Source organism: Nicotiana tabacum, chromosome 6 (assembly GCF_000715075.1).
Source record: "Nicotiana tabacum cultivar K326 chromosome 6, ASM71507v2, whole genome shotgun sequence".
Lineage (NCBI taxonomy): Eukaryota > Viridiplantae > Streptophyta > Magnoliopsida > Solanales > Solanaceae > Nicotiana > Nicotiana tabacum.
The window spans coordinates 173682090-173700155 of record NC_134085.1 but is presented as its reverse complement, the minus strand read 5'-3'; the positions used below and the strand labels follow the sequence as shown (position 1 = coordinate 173700155).

Sequence of the window (18066 nt, the reverse complement as noted above, 5' to 3'; positions counted from 1 at the left end):
CACAACACAGTGAGGACAAGGCCAACAGGTAGAGAGCACTATTTACATGTAATATAAGTATTAACTACTGTGAGAGAATGCAGCAGAAATCATACAAGTAACGTGCGCAAGGAAATAATATTATCAAACTAATGTACCATTTATTCGTTGTCATTGTTCCTTGAGCTGAAGGTCTATCGGAAACAGCCTCTCTACCTTTACAAGGTAGGGGTAAGGTCTCCGTACACACTACCCTCCCCAAACCCCATTTGTGGGATTATTACTGGGTTTGTTGTTGTTGTATGTACCATTTAAAGCTTGGCAGATATATCAGTAGATGGATAACCGTTTTTTGAACTTTTATTTCTTATTTTTCCCAGAGATGGGAGTTATGATGGAATTACAAGTTACTACCTATGAGGCAGGAAAAAATTGGTATGAACAAAGCTCAGATGCTCTAAGGAGAACTGACAAAGTATAACATCACACGGATATGATTTTACCAGCAATGTACAAATCCCCAGAGATTTCTTCCAATAAAAAAAAAAAATTAACGCTCTAGAAAATATTCATTATTTCAGAATGGAACAGTAAAAAGTCAAGTAACACCACAGAAGTCACGAATCACAGGGTATTGGAGGCTCTGTGATTCTGAATGCCCAGAGCAGGTATCCGTAGAAAGGGTAAACTTCAAGGAATGTTGTACAGAGGACATTCAATTTGACAAAATGAATATGGTATGAAAACCTGGAGGCCCATTTGCTTTTTGCACGAGGGCGGTAGCATGGAAGGTAATCTTAACAGTGTCAACCAGAAGGAAGGAAGCGGACATATGCCAACTGTTGGTCAATGTTCTGGAGTGCTATTTGAAGGAAGCGGACATATGCCAACTGTTGGTCAATGTTCTGGAGTGCTAAAAGAGCACAAATCACCTGTTCCTACACTTTAGATAGATTTTGAAAGGGATACGGATCATTACATGAGAGAAGGGAGGGGATAAAAATTTAGCAACTCATCGTAACTGCACTTTCAGGTGAACTTGAAGAGAGAGAAGCGCTAGGAGCTGAATCCATTTCAGCAGTTTAGTTAGGTCCTGTATTTGTGTATCATTTCTGCGAGGATTAAAAACAGAGGCTTTTTTTCCGGATAAGTTGAACCAGAGGCAATTTACACTGGTTATTTTCTTTGCTGCCGTTGATAAGTTAGCTTTTTAGCTAACTTCTCTTGTGCTTTTATAGAGTTTTATGCCCCATTTGTTGGAATAGATGGACAAATTATGTTTTGAATGGCTCATTTTCAGCTAATGAAGCTTTGGGTGAGCTTAAAGAATGAAAAGAATCAAAATTATGGCAAAAGAAGACCAAGTCCAAGTTAAAAATGGAAGAAAAGCTGAAGTTTGAGCTGAAAACTCTACATAGTCCTGCCTACGCAAGGCTACGAAGGCTACACAAACGAAGAACCTGAAAAGATTGATTTTTGGAGCATTCTGTTTTAGCCTACGCAACGCAGATATCCTACGCATAAGATAAATCTGAAGAGTTCGAAGCTTGCGTAGGCTACGCAGGTAGCCTACACCAATGCAGCAAGCCTACGCAATTGTCCGAAGGGCAATTTTGTCCACTTTTGAGAAAGATATTTTAAGTCATTCTAGGGCATCTGTTGGCAAGGAAGATTGGTGTAGCAGCCTATGGAGCTCTTCTTAGCTAATTTAAAGAAGCTTCATCATTCTCTGCACAATCTTTCTTCCCTCTTTTAGCTACATGTTTAGATTTTCATTTTACTTTGTATTTTCTTTTTCATCTATGTCTAGCTGAGTTTTTTTAAGCTAGGATTGTGAGCCCTAAGTGGGGTATTGGGTGATTAATACAAGTTCCAAATTTGATTAAGCTTTGTATTATCCAATTGCTCTATGCTTTATTGATTGATTTTGTGGTTGCAAACACTAAATCCATGCCTATTTTGCTTGTTCTAACTTGGAAGAGTGGAATTTATCTTAGGTATAAAGCAATTAGCAAGGAATTAGGTGAGTTAATCACTTAATGACATCTAACTAGGAATAGTGTGATTTCTACTTGGGCTAATCAAATTATGTATAATTGAACCTTAGTTGACTTGGAAGAGCAACTTGTGGTAAAAACCTCTTAGTGTCGGAAGACATTATGTTGGTGAAATAGTATATTAGGCCATAATACAAGCTTGGTTAAATAGAACTAAATACTCATATACCCAAAACATAACCCACGCAAAGAGGGAGCAATCCTAATGCCTTTCTTTAATAGTCACAACTAGATCTTTACTTGCGTACTACGTGTCCGATAAAATTCCTAGCCTAGTTTAGTAGTAATTTTAGAAGTAAATTAAGAAGTAATTGAATCACCACTCTTTTGTTTGAAGATTACTTTAAGAATCACCAAGTTTACACGCATTTGGACATTTTAGCACACACCTACTCCTTGCGTGATTCAACCCCAACCTTTATTGGGTTTATTATTGCTAACTACTGTGCTACGCTTCATTTAAAGGTGTAAGACTTCATTTGAGCGCCACATAGTTAATATCAATATTGCCATTTGTATACCTCCGTACAGGGTGTAATCAAGATATAACACTTCATGCACCACAATCAAATGAACAAAACAGACCGCATGAATCAACTAGCTTCAACAGTACCCTGAAAGCGATCCCAAAAAAGCTTTTAAAAAAATCCTAGAAACTTGGTAATAGTTCCTTTTAACATTATGTATTTTCTTGCTATGTCAAAGTTGATAACATGGCAAATACCAATTTAGAACTTCAATAAATGCAAGACCTGACCATACCTGTGGAGATTTTCATTGAAATGGTCACCTCCATGCTGAATTGAGAGGACACTGGATTCACCATAAAGTAGTGAGAAATCCCAATTTCCAGAACGCCAAGCAGCTTCATACTACAAATAGCACAAGCAACACTTGATGAGAAACCAATCCATAACATGAAGCATGTAAAGAACGCTGGTAGAAGCAGTGGTAGACATGTTTCGGTCCACTGAGTGCAGCATGCAAATGGAGACAGGGAAAGAACAACAACAATAACAACTATGCCTCAGTCCCAAACAAGTTGAGGTCGGCGATATGAATCCTCATTTCTTTCTTTAAGCTCAACTCGTATCATCATCATTTTATCAAAATAAAATAAAAGTGAAAGTAAAAAACAAGCTAACTATATATAGAGATAATAATATATTTGATAATAGTATTAAAGTTCTCTACCAAATCTAAAACCTATTTCCAACTACTAGGTATCACATATATGGATTTTTCTCTTTCATTATTCCCTATCTTTAGCTAAGTCTGCATTAATTCCAAGGATTTGTAGGTTTTTTCGAGACAACTTCCTTCTATGTGATTTTAGGTCTATTTTGTCCCCTCTTAACACCTTCCCCTACCATAATTTCACTCCTACAGACCGGGGCATCTGTAGGTCGACGCAGGACATGACCCCATGGAAAACTGCTTTTCAGCTGAGCATTTGAGTCATCTTATGTATGGCACTGCATAAGTCCGACACATAATCAGACAGCAAGCTGATTTGAAAGACAAACTGTTTAAGTTTGGTCGTTAGTATCATGGTTTTGCACACCAATGGGGCACTATTACCTAAGCTTATGAGCCAGACAGACATCAGGCAGTAAGACGATAAATTGGTTGCTGCTATCACACTATTGTACACTAATGGGGCACTATTACCTAGTTTTCTCCATCCTTCTTCATGGTATAAAATAGAATTTATAAAAGATACAAATTAGGTCCTTCTCTAAAAAAAGAAATGCAAGAGTTAGTATGTGTGAGAAATATGACACGGGAAAATTATATTATTGACGAACGTTAACTATGATACAAGTACCCCTATTCATAACAATATACAATACCTACACTACTCTTATTCCATGTAGGACTATGCTTATTTACATAACAACTAACACTCCCCCTCAAGCCTGTGCATGCAAATCATATGTACCGAGCTTGTTACATATATAACTAATACGAGGACCAGTGAGGGACTTGGTGAAAATATCTGCAAGCTGATCACTCGACTTCACAAACTTTGTAACAATATCTCTAGTCAATCTCAATGTGTTTAGTTCTCCCATGGAACACCGGATTTGATGTAAAATGAAGGGCAGCTTGATTATCGCACACAAGTTCGAACTGGCTTATTTCACCAAATTTCAACTCCTTAGCAATTGTTTGATCCAAACTAGCTCACATGTTGCCATAGTCATTGCTCGATATTCTGCTTCTGCACTAGACGGAGCAACTACATTCTGTTTCTTGCTCTTCCAAGACATCATATTGCCTCCTACTAAAACACAATATCCAGAGGTAGAACGTCTATCAGAAGGTGATCCTGCCCAATCAACATCTGAGTATCCAACGATCTGCTAGTGGCTTCTATCCTCAAACATAAACCCTTTACCTGGAGCCGATTTTATAAATCGAAGAATGTGGACAACTACATCCTAATGCCTATAGGGAGAATCCATAAACTGACTTACAACACTCACAGGAAAGAAAATGTCAGGTCTAGTCACTGTGAGATAATTTAATTTACCAACCAGCCGCCTACATCTTGCAGGATCGCTAAGCGGCTCCCCCTGTCCTGGCAGAAATTTAGAATTCAGATTCGTCAGAGTGTCAACAAGTCTATAGCACGTCCTTCCAATCTCCTCAAGAATGTCTAAGGCATATACTTCCATTGTGAGATCACTAGGTGACTTGGTGCTGCAGCAAGGCGAAGTAATCGAGAGAATAATTCATCAACTGTAGGGACAGTCGGACTAGCTAAAATCTGGTCACGTACTAAATCAAGGTCATTAGGAAGTTCAGCAAGTGTAAGAACTAGAAACATCTTCTGTCGTTGCTCTTATTGCTTTTCAATACTAGCAGAAACTGACATCAACTTCTCAAATTCTTCCATGAATGCATGTACTTGTTCCAAGTAAGTAGACATATCCAATTCTTGTTTCTTCAAGCTTGTCATTCGCAATATCACATCATAGAAACGAGATATGTCATTAGTGTATAAAGTACGAGCTTTTACCAAACTAACTAACATGTCCGGAATGGACGGAACAAGGGCATCAACTTGAAATCAATAGATCGCCACAAGATACTACATAACTGAGCTTCGACTTTCTCCCAAAGTGCTTTGGCCTTTTCATCTCCTTCGCTAGCCTTTTTTTAAATGATCTTGAACACCTTGACCTTTAACCACAACTCGACAGAAGAAGCCCAAGCTAAGTAGTTTGAACTTCCCATTAAAGGTTCCGAGGTAATCATAATAAACTTCCAGAACCAGTGTTTTTAGACCCAAAAACATCAACTGCCAAAGGCAAATTAGCACCAAATAAATCAACGAATCAACTTTAGTTGCCGGAAAAATCTTGTAGCCGCTGGAAAACTACTGTAATTGCCGGAAAATTTTCAAAGTGCTCGAAATTAAAAAAGAAAATTACGGGTAGTCTCGGAATTAAAAGGCGGTCCAACTGTTATGGAGAAAGCTTTTCAAAAAGTGGCCGGAAAGGGCTCCACGGCCCGGCGCGTGGAGTAGATCTCGCCGGAAAAAATTGTCTCTGATCGGCGCATGGCAGTGCGTGAGAAGTCGGTTGCCGGAGGTGTTTGTTGGGGTTTGGTCGCCGGGGGTTGGGGGACCTTGTGGTGGTGTTGGTTTTTGTACAACACTGATGGAAATTGGTTTTACGAAAAACAGCCCTAAAAAGGTCGCCGGAATTGAAGCACGGCAACTGTTTCGGCTGGGTTTTCTTTCCCGGATGTTTTCTCACTGCCGCTCTTATACCATGTGAGAAATATGAGACGGTAAAATTATATTATTTATGTACGTAACTATAATACAAGTACCCCTATTTATAACAATAAATAATACTTACACTACTGCTATTCATGTAGGACGATTCTTATTTACATAACTAACTGACAGTATGAAAAAAACACTTTCAATCCGCATTATTTAACCAAACCTTTATTAGGAATATTGATCAAAGGCATCACAAATATTATATAGGTAATATTGTTGTGTTTACACCTTTGTGTCGCATTCCTGTAATGCCCTCCATTCTAAATATTGTGTCTACATTCATGCTCCTTATTTGTTAACAGAAAAAGAAAAGTTATGAGGCAAACCTGTAGCTCAGTGAACTCCGGATCATGTTGAAATCTTCCTTTTTGAGAGGTTAACCCTTGGCAGTACACATCCAAAAGATGAGTGCAACCAATTTGCTGCAAGGATCTAATAAGGCCCTTATATGGTTTCTTTTCAATCATCTGATCTACTGCGGACCCAGATGAATGAAGAAAATTTTTAGGAGTACAACTGCTTCCTTGAGCCACTGGATCAGATCTAATTTGTAAATCATAGTACTCAAGAGCTTTACTCCAATTTCCCTCATGTTCAAATGTGATAATTTGAGAGGTCAACTGCAAAGAGCAGAATTGAAAGCAACGGACAAAGAGGTGGTCACAAATGGTAAATTTTCAAAATTCAACAATTCCGTGGGCAATAGCATAAGAAAAGAGCAGGGAATATGACAGGCTTCCCAAAGTATGGCTAAACTAGTGTTTAGGTTGTGAATGTTTTGCAAAAAGAAGAATACCATGATTATTATCCCATCTTATATTGAACGCCCTACTGTTAATTGAGTGTCAATTTGATGGGCATGAGTATTGCACATGGTAGTAAAGGAAAACAAATTATTACTTCTACCAAATGTTAAATAAGGACATTGTATTAGAACAAATAGAAATATCCAAAAGCAAGTAAAAGAGTGCTTTTTCTCTTCTTTTTTTCTTTTTCTTGAGAAGGTAATTATATTGAGTAAAAACAGCATAAAGAGAGTGCTGGTAGTGACATCTAAAATATCAACCTAACTGTAATTCTTCACAGGTTATGCAATGAGTTGATGAAGTAAGCCATGGCTTCAGGATCATTTACAACAGCTATGTTCTAAAAGAAAAGTAAAAGTATAGATTTTAACTTAAGACCAAATGTAGAATCCTTTTTCTCGTCTAATTCTGGAGTTCCTTTCTCTGCATATGACCCACCAGACTGTTATATGTATAGAGTTCCATATTTTGAAGAAAGCTTTGCTGATCCCAGCCCTTCTCCAGCCATTTTGAGGGAAAGCGTGTTTCAAAGTTTTTTTTATCATCGAGTTTACCTTATTCACCTTCTATTGATATTAGTTTAATGAAAAAAATAATGTCATGGACATTTAGGCTTTTAAAATTTCTATGCTAATAATCACAATATAATTCTTCATATGATAATTTAAAACAATTATACACAAAATTCCAGGAAAGAGAGTACGTCTTTCTCTAGAACAATCAACAATGTCTAAAGCTAAACTTAGTTGAGACGAGCTATATGAATCACTCGTGTCCTTCTGCTCTTTTATAAGAAAATAAGAGTATAGTATCTATTTGTACTCTTTTTATGGTTTACTTGGTACTTTCGACGTCTCATTGTATGACAATATTACTATTTGTGCAATCAAAATGTTCATTCTTTGACTACAATATTTTAATAAGAATATTGTGACATAATCGTACTTTTATATTGTTTACAAAGTATGTCCATTTCATCTAGAAAACTTAAGGGATTGCAATATGAATTGAGACCAAGAATTACATAAGTTGAATGTTATTTAGTCAACTTATATAGAATCAATCTAAATATAATTTCTTGATTTCGATGAGTTTGCTTATCGAAAATTTTATTTCATTACTTTGAAGAATTCAAATCAATAGTTAAACTGTGAACTTAAATGAATCATATTAATACAGTATTTTGGTGTCTTCTTTGTACAATGAAAGTCAACTTCTTTTTTAGATTCCAGATAATTACAATAAAACAACGTAAAATCTCAATACATAAAAGTAATAGCATGTTAGCTCATTCAGATTTTTCAAGATCTGGATTGAAACACTACTATGCTTCTTATGTAAAAATTTGTTAGGTATCAGCATGAATAATCCCATTATTATTATTATTATCAAACAGACTAGTTCTCTAAACTTTGATCTGATTTGTCAGTTCTGATGAAAGGTAAGTACGAACTTGATATAAGGTTAGAACAATTTTTAATGTTCAACAGATGCTAAAAATCACTCTGAAGTCCTGACAATTGATCACCTTTATTCTTAAACTATTTATTATCATTGTTTGGAAAATATATTCAGATAAACTTCTTTTTCCTGTGCGAATCGTTCAGCTTTCAGATGCTTTTTGAGTGTTGGTCTAGTTTCTCTTCGAATCTCATCCTTTTTATTTCTTCTGTACACCCTCAATACGTTTGTTACAACGGATTGAAGAACAGGGTAAATGGGAAGTGGAATAATCAGTTCTTTTCTCGAAATAAAATACTAAATTGGATAAAATAGATGGGTGGATCTAGAACATTTTATAATTCCAACGTCAATCAAAAGACACTAGAAGACTTCTATTATTGCAACGTCAATCAAAAATATACTTCGAAACAATTAGAAAGCTCTGGTGAAACTACTTTGATTTCGACTGTTGAGAGAAACTTCTGTATATACTTCAATCTCGTAGAAGATCAGTTAGAAAAATACCATGATTTGGTCCAAGGACACTTGAACGTGCGAAGCTAGAATCCCTACTAAAAAAATTAGTAGCTTCTCAAATTGCTGAAGTAAGGTCAAAGGGTTTATGACAGGGAATAATGGAGTCTTGATGCAAAAGAAAGCCAAGTTCTCATTATTCTTACAAGCGAAAAGTGCACAACTTCCACTCACTGAAATCACTTTGAAGCAAAAAGAGAGAAACGAAGTGCACAACTTATGAAATTCAAAAACATTAGAATTTAGAACCATAATAATCAAATTGCAATTAACAAACTAATTTCAGCATCCAATATACAAAAAAGTCAATATTAATCCAACTTCTTAAAGTTGAGATTCAAAGAACCGATCGTTTCTCATTGAAATCACTTTGGGCATCATTATTTCAAGCAAAAACCTCCCTGAAGTGCATGGCTTCACTCATGAAGTTATAACCCTTCATTTCACATAGCTTCATCCATTCATCGCTTTAAGCGACGAAGCGAACACCGATTTCCAACATGAGGTTTAGGAAGCAACAATCTTCCACTCACTGCATATTCTTTCACGTTTTATTCTCCTGTCTTCCAAGTCTACCACTTATACTCTTTTTCTCCCTCTTTTCCTTTTTTGGATTACCACAAGAGGCTATCACAGAAGCAATAAATTCAAGAGCCATAGCTAAGATTAAACCATAAGGCGGTACTTGTGATATTTCGGCTTGGGCGCATTTATTTGGCATTTTTTGGATGTTAGATACTATGGGTTACTTTTTATTGGCATTGGAAGCACATCACGTTATGGCAGGGTAAAGTTTCACAGTTTAATGAATCGTCCACTTATTTGATGGGCTGGTTAAGGGATTATATGCGGTTAAACTCTTCACAAGTTATCAATGGATATATAACCCTTTGGTATGAATAGTTTATTGGTTTGGGCATGGATGATCTTATTTGGACATCTTGTTTGGGTAACTAGATTTATGTTCTTAATTTCTTGGCATGTATATATAGCAGGCAAGAGACAATTTTAAAATGAGAGTCAGAGTAGATAATAAAAATGTAATAAGCAGCAGAGATTGGCGTTTATGTTCACTGACCTTGTGAGATTGGATGATTCCATAGAGGCTGTCAGGTTCATTTATTTGTGTCACTGCAGATAAAAGAATTTCAATGTGCCATGGCAGCTGCAACATCAAAGAAAGTATGCCTTCAAAATATAGGATAGCTTCATAGCAAAAATCATTACTTTCGATATGCTAAGTGACCGCAACGGGAGTGTTAACAAATAGGAGACTCTAACAAATGATAACTGATGACCAACAATTAAATGCACATATGAACTCACAATCTCAACATGAGAGAAATCTGGAGGGCCCAATGTCAGGGAATTGAAATTCTCTTCACACCAGTGTTCCACGTAAAGAACAGCAGTAAAGTAAGCACCAGAAGTCTGTCAATTTTGGCATCAAGGAGAGAAAGAGAGAGAGAGAGAGAGAGCCAAGGTAAGAAAGGTAAGAACATCAAAGAGAAAAAGGAAATGGAAGAGCATGAATAAAAGTTTGGCACTCACAATAGCAGACCTTGCAACAGCAAGATAATCCATAGAAATCCAATAAACCTAGTAAAACAACAGGAGATGGAAAGGGCATGAGTCCGTAACCCTAAGTAGAGAACTTGGGTCATAAACTGTTCTCTCAATAATTCAATCTAACTTCCAGAACACTAGAGGCCAAGAGAAAGACATCAAGTTTGGAATTCTAAAAAAATCTAGCTTACAACATCTTTGAAATGTGAAAGTGTTTCACATATCCTCTGAACGGAATTATACAAATGGGATACTAATCCCTCAGCATGGTCAATAAGATTTGGATCCTTCGGTAAAATAACTTGACATGTACACTTTTGAACGAGGATAATTATTTAGCAAAGATGTTTCAACAACTTCAGAATCAAAATTTGACCAGAAACCCCTTGATAATACCAGGTGAAATAGTTCAGTGGAAGTGAAACCAGGTTTCCAATGGGCTCCGGTCATGATGATACTTGCACCAAAACCATCTAAGCCTTCAATCTGGTTAAATTAGCCAGCAGGTGATCCTGGCTTTCATAATTGGTGCAAAAGCCAGTTCAAGAACTACGCTTAGCTCCTAAATTAGAACGTGTGAAAGTTGATCAGGTATAACGACTGGAAATCAGGAGCAATATAAGGCCCAAAGACAGACCACAAAACTTAAGAATTAACTGGTCACACAAGCATAAAAGTAACTGAAGATTTAACAGGTGAACAACCAACAGAAGCCGCAAGGTCCGTCCCACCCCAAAGGGTTACTGGAAAAGAACAATTAAAGCAAGAAAACAGATAAAATTGGTCAGCAAGCAGCCAAACAATAAATAACAGGGAATACTAATCTATGGCAGTGTTCAACTGCACTACAACATAATAGAGATCAGAAACACTATCAAATGATAATCAACTATGCAGAGTCAACAACTACGTTTTATGTACAGGATGAAGGAGTTGTTGCTACAGAAGAATACATGTTAGGATTTATTTACCTTTTCCCAAGACAATGTGGATATTGATACTACAGATGAAGTGGTTGTCTGATGCTTTGCCTTCAGAGGCGTGGAGCGTGACTTTGATCCATAGCTAGAAGGCCTTCCATATTGCTGAAATTGTTATGTTACTCATATCATCTCTACTGAGTGAACTTAATTTTTTTTAAAACAAAATCAACAGAGGAAATTTAAGAACAAATTCCGCAAATTAGTAAATTAGGTATCACTCTATGAAGAAGTATCTGTGAATGCATATCATTTAAACCTTTGCATTTTCTCGCTTAGAGGGATTAGAGGATGTGCTTCTTTCCATCACGTGACACAACCGAAGCTCGTTAAGAGCATCTAAGATAACTTGAATTGATTTGGTCAACTTATTGTCCTCCGTAAAAATGTTCTCTTGCACCTACATACAAAAGCAAAGAGTATTGATATTTTGTTCTCAATAGAAAGATGAAATAGTACCCTATTGGAACTGACTTCCACAAGCATGTTAAAACATTTCGTCCAAAGAACTCCAGATTGGTTCACCAAAAAAAGGCACTTATTTACAATGTTTACCAATAGCTTTAGATACACGTGAATTCAATATATCACATGCAAATGGGAAAACTTGAAATAATATTAATTGCAATAAAGAAAGAGAAATATATAGCTTGTAAGCACAGGTTATGAAAAAGGGAACTACATACTTTCATACATATTGTTTCATCTCTTTGAAATTAGATCCTAATGGTAGATGTTTTTCATTATAAAGCATTGACTATTTTGATGTTCTTGACCTACTATGATCTACAATTCCCGTCCTTTATCTATCCATTTAGTATATTCATGTGTGATGAACTGACTAATGAAGTATGCAATTGAATCTTCTAATTCTGAACAATTTAAATAGAGATAGGAAAGGCATAATTGATTCATTTAATCAAATAGATTGGATTATATTAGAAGTGGAAAACAAGGGCATATACAGATATCTTGATGCTTTAACCAATATAGGATGATGTAGGAAAATAATGGAAATGGAGACTTTGCAAGAACAAAGGTCAAAGGCGGACCGTCGCAAGAATCCTGTGTATACATATTGAATATGCAGGTATGCATACTTCAGTGAGTTTCATGACTAATTAAAACCAGTCTAAACTGCTAATTAATTGAACAAGAAAGACTGTACACAGTAACATAAGACCTAATCATGTTAATCACCCAAACAGTTAAATGGCTTAGACACCTAAATGAATAGAATAACCATGGAACAACATAAACTTAAAAGTTAATCATAACAAAACATGTTCTATGTTAATTGACTGAACAGAAGTAATTAATTTGCTTTCTTTTATATGCTCATGCCACATCACAAGATGGTGAAAATCGTTAAAATAAGTGGAAGCCAAGGATAATCAAGATGGAACAAGAAACTGTAACAATAACCTGTGAGGAGATCAGTTGACAAAGATCAACATCCACGTCTCTTCTACTCGACAAATTGACCATCACATGAGGGAACAAGAGTTCTGCAACTTCAGATTTCACCAAGACAATATCTTGACACAATCTGAAAGGACCATGAGCTTACTAAAGCAGCATAAACAAAAGCAAAAAAGCTGATAATCCTAAATAAAGGGAGGGATGCTCTGGGAAGAAATAACCTCAGGATCATATCATCACAATATTCAACCAGAGCACAGACAAGAGGACAAATCCATGTCTCGAATGTTTTTCCATCAGTCTTCCATATAGCAGAATCCTTCAAGGAAAGTGCCTCAACTGCAAGGATATTAAGCCAGGAGATGCATGAAAAGATGGAAACTGAAGTAGCCTTTTGTTAATGTGAATGACAAATACGATCTAGTTTATGGCCTAATTGAGCACAAACTCAATGGTACACCTATCAGTGTAATACTGAACATATGGAACATGACAGTAACATCTATTTCTCCAGATGTTTAGATTAGCCCTGATAGAACAACAATTTCAGTTTTACAATGCAACTTTCACTAGCAGATACTCATTGTTACCACCATTTCCTGTAGGCATCTCGACTTCTCTTAAAGCAAAAGGGACCCCATATTTCCTATTGGAAGGCCTATACTTCGAAACGCGCTGGATTGAAACTCTAAGCCTGCTAACTCAGTTTTGCCTCCTTCATTCATGAAGGCATGAGAAGCAAGGTCCTGAGGTTCCCATAATAACCCGGTTCCCAGAATAACCCCACGCAGGAAACAAAGCAATATAGGGGCAAAATCTACATTTCTGGATCCCTCATGATTTTGGCTTTGTAGTGGCACATAAGTATTCTTTAGCTTTAAGGAGAGTGAATGAATCATTTCCTTTTTCTAGGCTAGGGTCCCAAGCATAAATGTTTTTAAAGCAATTAACCCTTGCTGTAACCTACTAAAATCACTTGAAATAGTGTTTAGAGTACACCTGCCTTCTTTAGAACAAAGGCATCTAGTCTTACACTTCTCTTAAAATCATTTTTAGAATCCCATGTCTAAAGATTTTTGTGGTAGATGAATCAAGAACATACAGTTAAATGAGATGGGCAGGAACCAATCCTTGTCATATCATTATTATTGGACATCGAATTGGATCACAGAATGATGTTTATAAAGCTAGGTTTTGCACATTTGATTTAATTACCACGATATCCACATCCCTAATGTACCCTTTATGGCATTAAAAGTTTTTGCGTACTTTTACTATCACGTCGGTATTTCGCTAAATTTCCTCCATGATGAGTTTTAAACCCAATGTTTTTATTTTTTTGAAAAGGTAATATGTTTGTATTGAATATGAAAATGGTTACACTAATAGTGTAACCTTCTGATAATTACAATGGGGAAACCAGAAGAGAGGCCTAAGATTCTATAAGACTCACAATTGATCTAAGACATCAAAAAAAAAAAAATTGATAAGGTAAATTGTATTAATCAAAAGGGAGAGAACTCCCGTATACAGGAAGTATACCAAAAAGTAGAGAATTTACATCAGAACATGATTCTCCACAAAAGACGCTCAATCTTCTATACAAGCAGGGGCTATATGAGTGCACCAAAAAGCGATCAAAGATAAAAGACTATTCTTAAGATGTGAAAAAGTAGACTCAATCCCCTCAAAAGCTCTCCTATTTCTCTCCCCCCAAACTATCCACATGAGAGCTAATGGGCGAACTTCCACGCCTTTTGCTTTCTTCTTCTACGGAAACCTGCCCAGCTATATATCATTTCCTTTACGGTGCTTGGCATCGCCCATTGAACACCAAAAAGGTTCAGGATCGCCCTCCACAAAACCGAGGACAAAGGGTAATGCAACAAAAGATGATCAACTTCTTCCCCTAAGCTTTTACACATATAGCACCAACTCAAGTGTAATTCCCCTCTTTTGCAGATTCTCAGCAGTCAAAATTACTCCTCTCACTGCTAGCCATACAAAAAAGCACACCTTAGTGGGCGCCTTAGGAATCCAGATCGAGGAGTATGGAAAAGAGTCCTCTTCTCTCACCAACATACTCTGGTAAAAGGACTTTATGGTGAACAAATCATCGCCACGCAAACCCCATCTCCAAGAATCACAAGATGGTTGTGGCCTGTCGTGCCTATATAGCAGTGTCAATAAATCTTGGAGCTCTGCAATCTCCTAATCTTGCATGTTCCTTCTAAATGAGAGGTCTCATACTAACCCCCCACCCCTTCATGCTCCTTACGAATTTGTTGGACCATCAATTCCTTCTGGTTTGAAACTCTGAAGACGTGGTGAAGGAGACTCTCAAAGTATCCTCTCCACACCACTTATGATTCCAAAAGCTGATTCTCCTTCCATCTCCCACCCTGTAAGTGATGTTGCCACTGAAGGATTCCCAATTCTTCATGATACTCATCCACATGCCACCCGAAAAGTGATTGCCTTGGTCCTCCAACCCCCTCCCGTGGAATCGTACTTTTCTACTATGACCTCCTTCCATAGAGCATGCTCTTCTACACCGAATCTCCACCGCCATTACCCCAACAAAGCTCTGTTGAATACCCTAAGATCTTTTACTCCAAGTCCACTCCACTTCTTTGGGGAAGTGACTGCCTGCCAATTCACTAGATGATACTTTCTAGTTCCATCCGCCGCATCCCAAAGAAAATTCCTTCGAAGCCGCTCCAGTTTTTTTGTGATGCTCACAGGAGCTTGCAACAGGGACAGGTAATAGGTGGGCATACTCGATAAAGTGCTTTTGAAAAGCACTTCCTTTCCGCCTTTTGACAAGTATCGTTTCTGCCAGCAAGCTAATCCTTTTTCAGCCCTTTCGATAAATAGATTCCAAACCGTAGTATCCTTATGCGAAACGCTCAATGGGAGACCCAGGTAAGTAGTAGAAAGGGACCCTACCTTACATCTGAGAACATAACACAAAGCATCAATGTTAGCAACCTCACCCACCGGGAAAATCTCACACTTGCCGAGGTTGATTTTGAAACCTGATACTATCTGAAACCACTGCAGGACCTGCTTCAGGTAAGTCAACTTGATCCATATCGGCATCACAGAAAACCAGGGTGTCATCCGCAAAAAGCAAATGAGAGACTCTTCGGGCACTGGGCACTCCGACCGGAGCTGAGAATCCTCTCAAGAAGCCTCCTCCCGCCGCACGATCCATCATTTTACTCGGAGCATCCATCACTAGAATGAATAGCATGGGGGATAGGGGGTCTCCTTGCTTGAGACCCCTGGAGCTGCCAAAGAAACCACACGGGCTACCATTAACCATGACAGAGAATCTGACTGAGGAAATGCAGAACTTGATCCATCCCCTCCATCTTGCCCCAAACCCCATCCGCATCATAATGAAATCCAGGAACTCTTAATTGAACTGATCGAAAGCCTTCTCAAGGTACAACTTGCATAGTAAGCCGGGTTCTGTATTTTTCCTTCTGGAGTCTACAAGTTCATTTGCCACCAAAGCAGCATTCAAGATCTGCCTACCTTCCACAAACGCATTCTAGGAGGACCAAACGGACACGTCAAGAACCTTCTTGAGTCTGTTGGAAAGCACTTTAGAAATAATCTTGTAAATGCTCCCCACGAGACTAATAGGCATGTAGTCTCTGATACAAGATGCACCTTCTTTCTTAGGCACAATAGTAATAAAGAAGCATTGATACTTCTCTCGAAAACACCATTCACATGGAAGTATTCAATGGCTTCCATCAACTCCCCCTTGATGGAGTCCCAACAGAGCTAGAAGAAGACCAAGGAGAAACCATCAGGCCCGGGGGCCTTATCACCAGCACAACTCGACACAGCCTCGTGCACCTCCTCCTCCTCGAAAGCCCTTTCTAGCCACTCACTGTCTCCCTCCCCTATGTGGTTGAACTCTGTTCCCCCAACTTCCTCTTTGTATAAGTTCTCATAAAACCCCACTATCGCCTCTTTTATCCCCTCCTCTCCCTCAATCCTCACCCTATCCACAAATAAGGGACTCTATGAAGTTTCTCCTTCGATTTGCAACCGCCACCCTATAGAAAAACTTGGTATTTGAATCCCCTTCCTTTAACCATAGCGCCCTCGATTTTTGCCGCCAACTAGTCTACTAAGCTATTGCTAACTCGACTGTTTCCCTCTTAACCTCCCCCAATCTCTCTTTCTCATATTCATCTAACTCTCTCGCCCCTTCCCCTCTCTCCAGTTCCCCCAATTCATGCATAAGCTCCCTCATTTTAACCTCTACCCTCCCAAAAACCTCTTTATTCTATCTAATAATATCTCATTTGAGCAATTTAAGTTTCTTCGAAAGACGGAATGAAGGTGTCCCTGATACCCCGTAGCTTGTCCACCATTCTTTCACCTTGTCACCAAATCCTGGCACTTTCAACCACATGTTCTCGAATCGGAAGGGAGCACGCACCCCCCTCCCTCTGCATCCATCTAGCAAGATAGGCAAATGATCCGAAGTCAGCCTAGGTAAAGGAATCTGCAGCACATTCGGCTGCAGATCATCCCAAGAGGGCGATATCAGAAATCTATCAAGTCTAGACCTTGAGTTGGAATCCTCCGCCCTGGCCCAAGTAAACCTTTCCCCTGACAAAGGAAGATCAATGAGAAAGTGATCATTGATGAATTCAGAAAATTCCTCCATGGCCCTCGAAATCGGACTACACCCTAATCTCTCCTCCGGGAATCTAATAGTGTTAAAGTCTCCCCCGAGAATCCATGGAATGTCCCATTCCCCCATCATATTGGTCAATTCTTCCCAGAAAAATACCTTGGACCCTTCTCCTACCGGTCCGTACACTCCCCCAAATCTCCACTCCACCCCACTTACTCTATCTTTGACAAGAGCTGCTAAAGAAAAAACTCCCTTCTTAATCTCCTTTACCTCCAAGTTTCTATCATCCCACATTAGAAGAATGCCCCCGGCACTTCCCGCTACTGGAACCCAGTCATATTTTACCCAACTACCTCCCCAGACACTCCTCACAATCATATCCGACAAAACTTTCATTTTTGTCTCCTGAAAGCAAACTAGGTTAGCACCCCACTCTCTAACTCTCACTTTGATGATAGCCCTTTTGTTTGGGTCATTCATCCCCCTCACATTCCATGAAAGAATCTTAAGTTCCATAAGAAATACTATCCCTCTTCTACCCACCCCTCTAATCGAGCTCCCTTAACTCACTCTCTTCTAGATATTCTTGTTTACACCAAAAATAAAAGAGCATTAAACAGCTCATCTTCAGTTTTTGTATTGAACTATGGTTATCCTCAAAACATCTCTGATTCCTTTCTTTCTATAGATGATAAACATCTTAAATGGTTCCTCCAAACCAACAAAATTTATCACATCAAAATATTACTAATTTTCATCCTTGTAAGTTGTAACATCATGACCTCAAAATAAAGAGAGAAACAAATTCAACTAC

At 38.1% G+C, this 18066-nt stretch overlaps 1 protein-coding gene across 8 annotated transcripts in view; it reads right to left on the bottom strand.

Moving 5' to 3' along the window:
- Positions 1–18066, bottom strand: part of LOC107763003 (serine/threonine-protein kinase ATM) — a 92023-nt gene that overhangs the window by 25490 nt on the left and 48467 nt on the right. For all 8 annotated transcript variants that reach the window (XR_012710970.1, XM_075255955.1, XM_075255957.1 and 5 more), the window contains 9 exons: positions 12808–12925; positions 12590–12713; positions 11424–11564; positions 11156–11269; positions 10170–10217; positions 9945–10049; positions 9697–9783; positions 6162–6455; positions 2799–2908 (listed from right to left, as the gene is read on the bottom strand). Coding sequence is in view for 7 of the 8 variants with exons in the window: in XM_075255955.1 (XP_075112056.1) it covers positions 2799–2908; positions 6162–6455; positions 9697–9783; positions 9945–10049; positions 10170–10217; positions 11156–11269; positions 11424–11564; positions 12590–12713; positions 12808–12925 (1141 nt within the window). In the remaining variant the exon portion in view is untranslated. The remainder of the gene's footprint in view (positions 1–2798; positions 2909–6161; positions 6456–9696; positions 9784–9944; positions 10050–10169; positions 10218–11155; positions 11270–11423; positions 11565–12589; positions 12714–12807; positions 12926–18066) is intronic.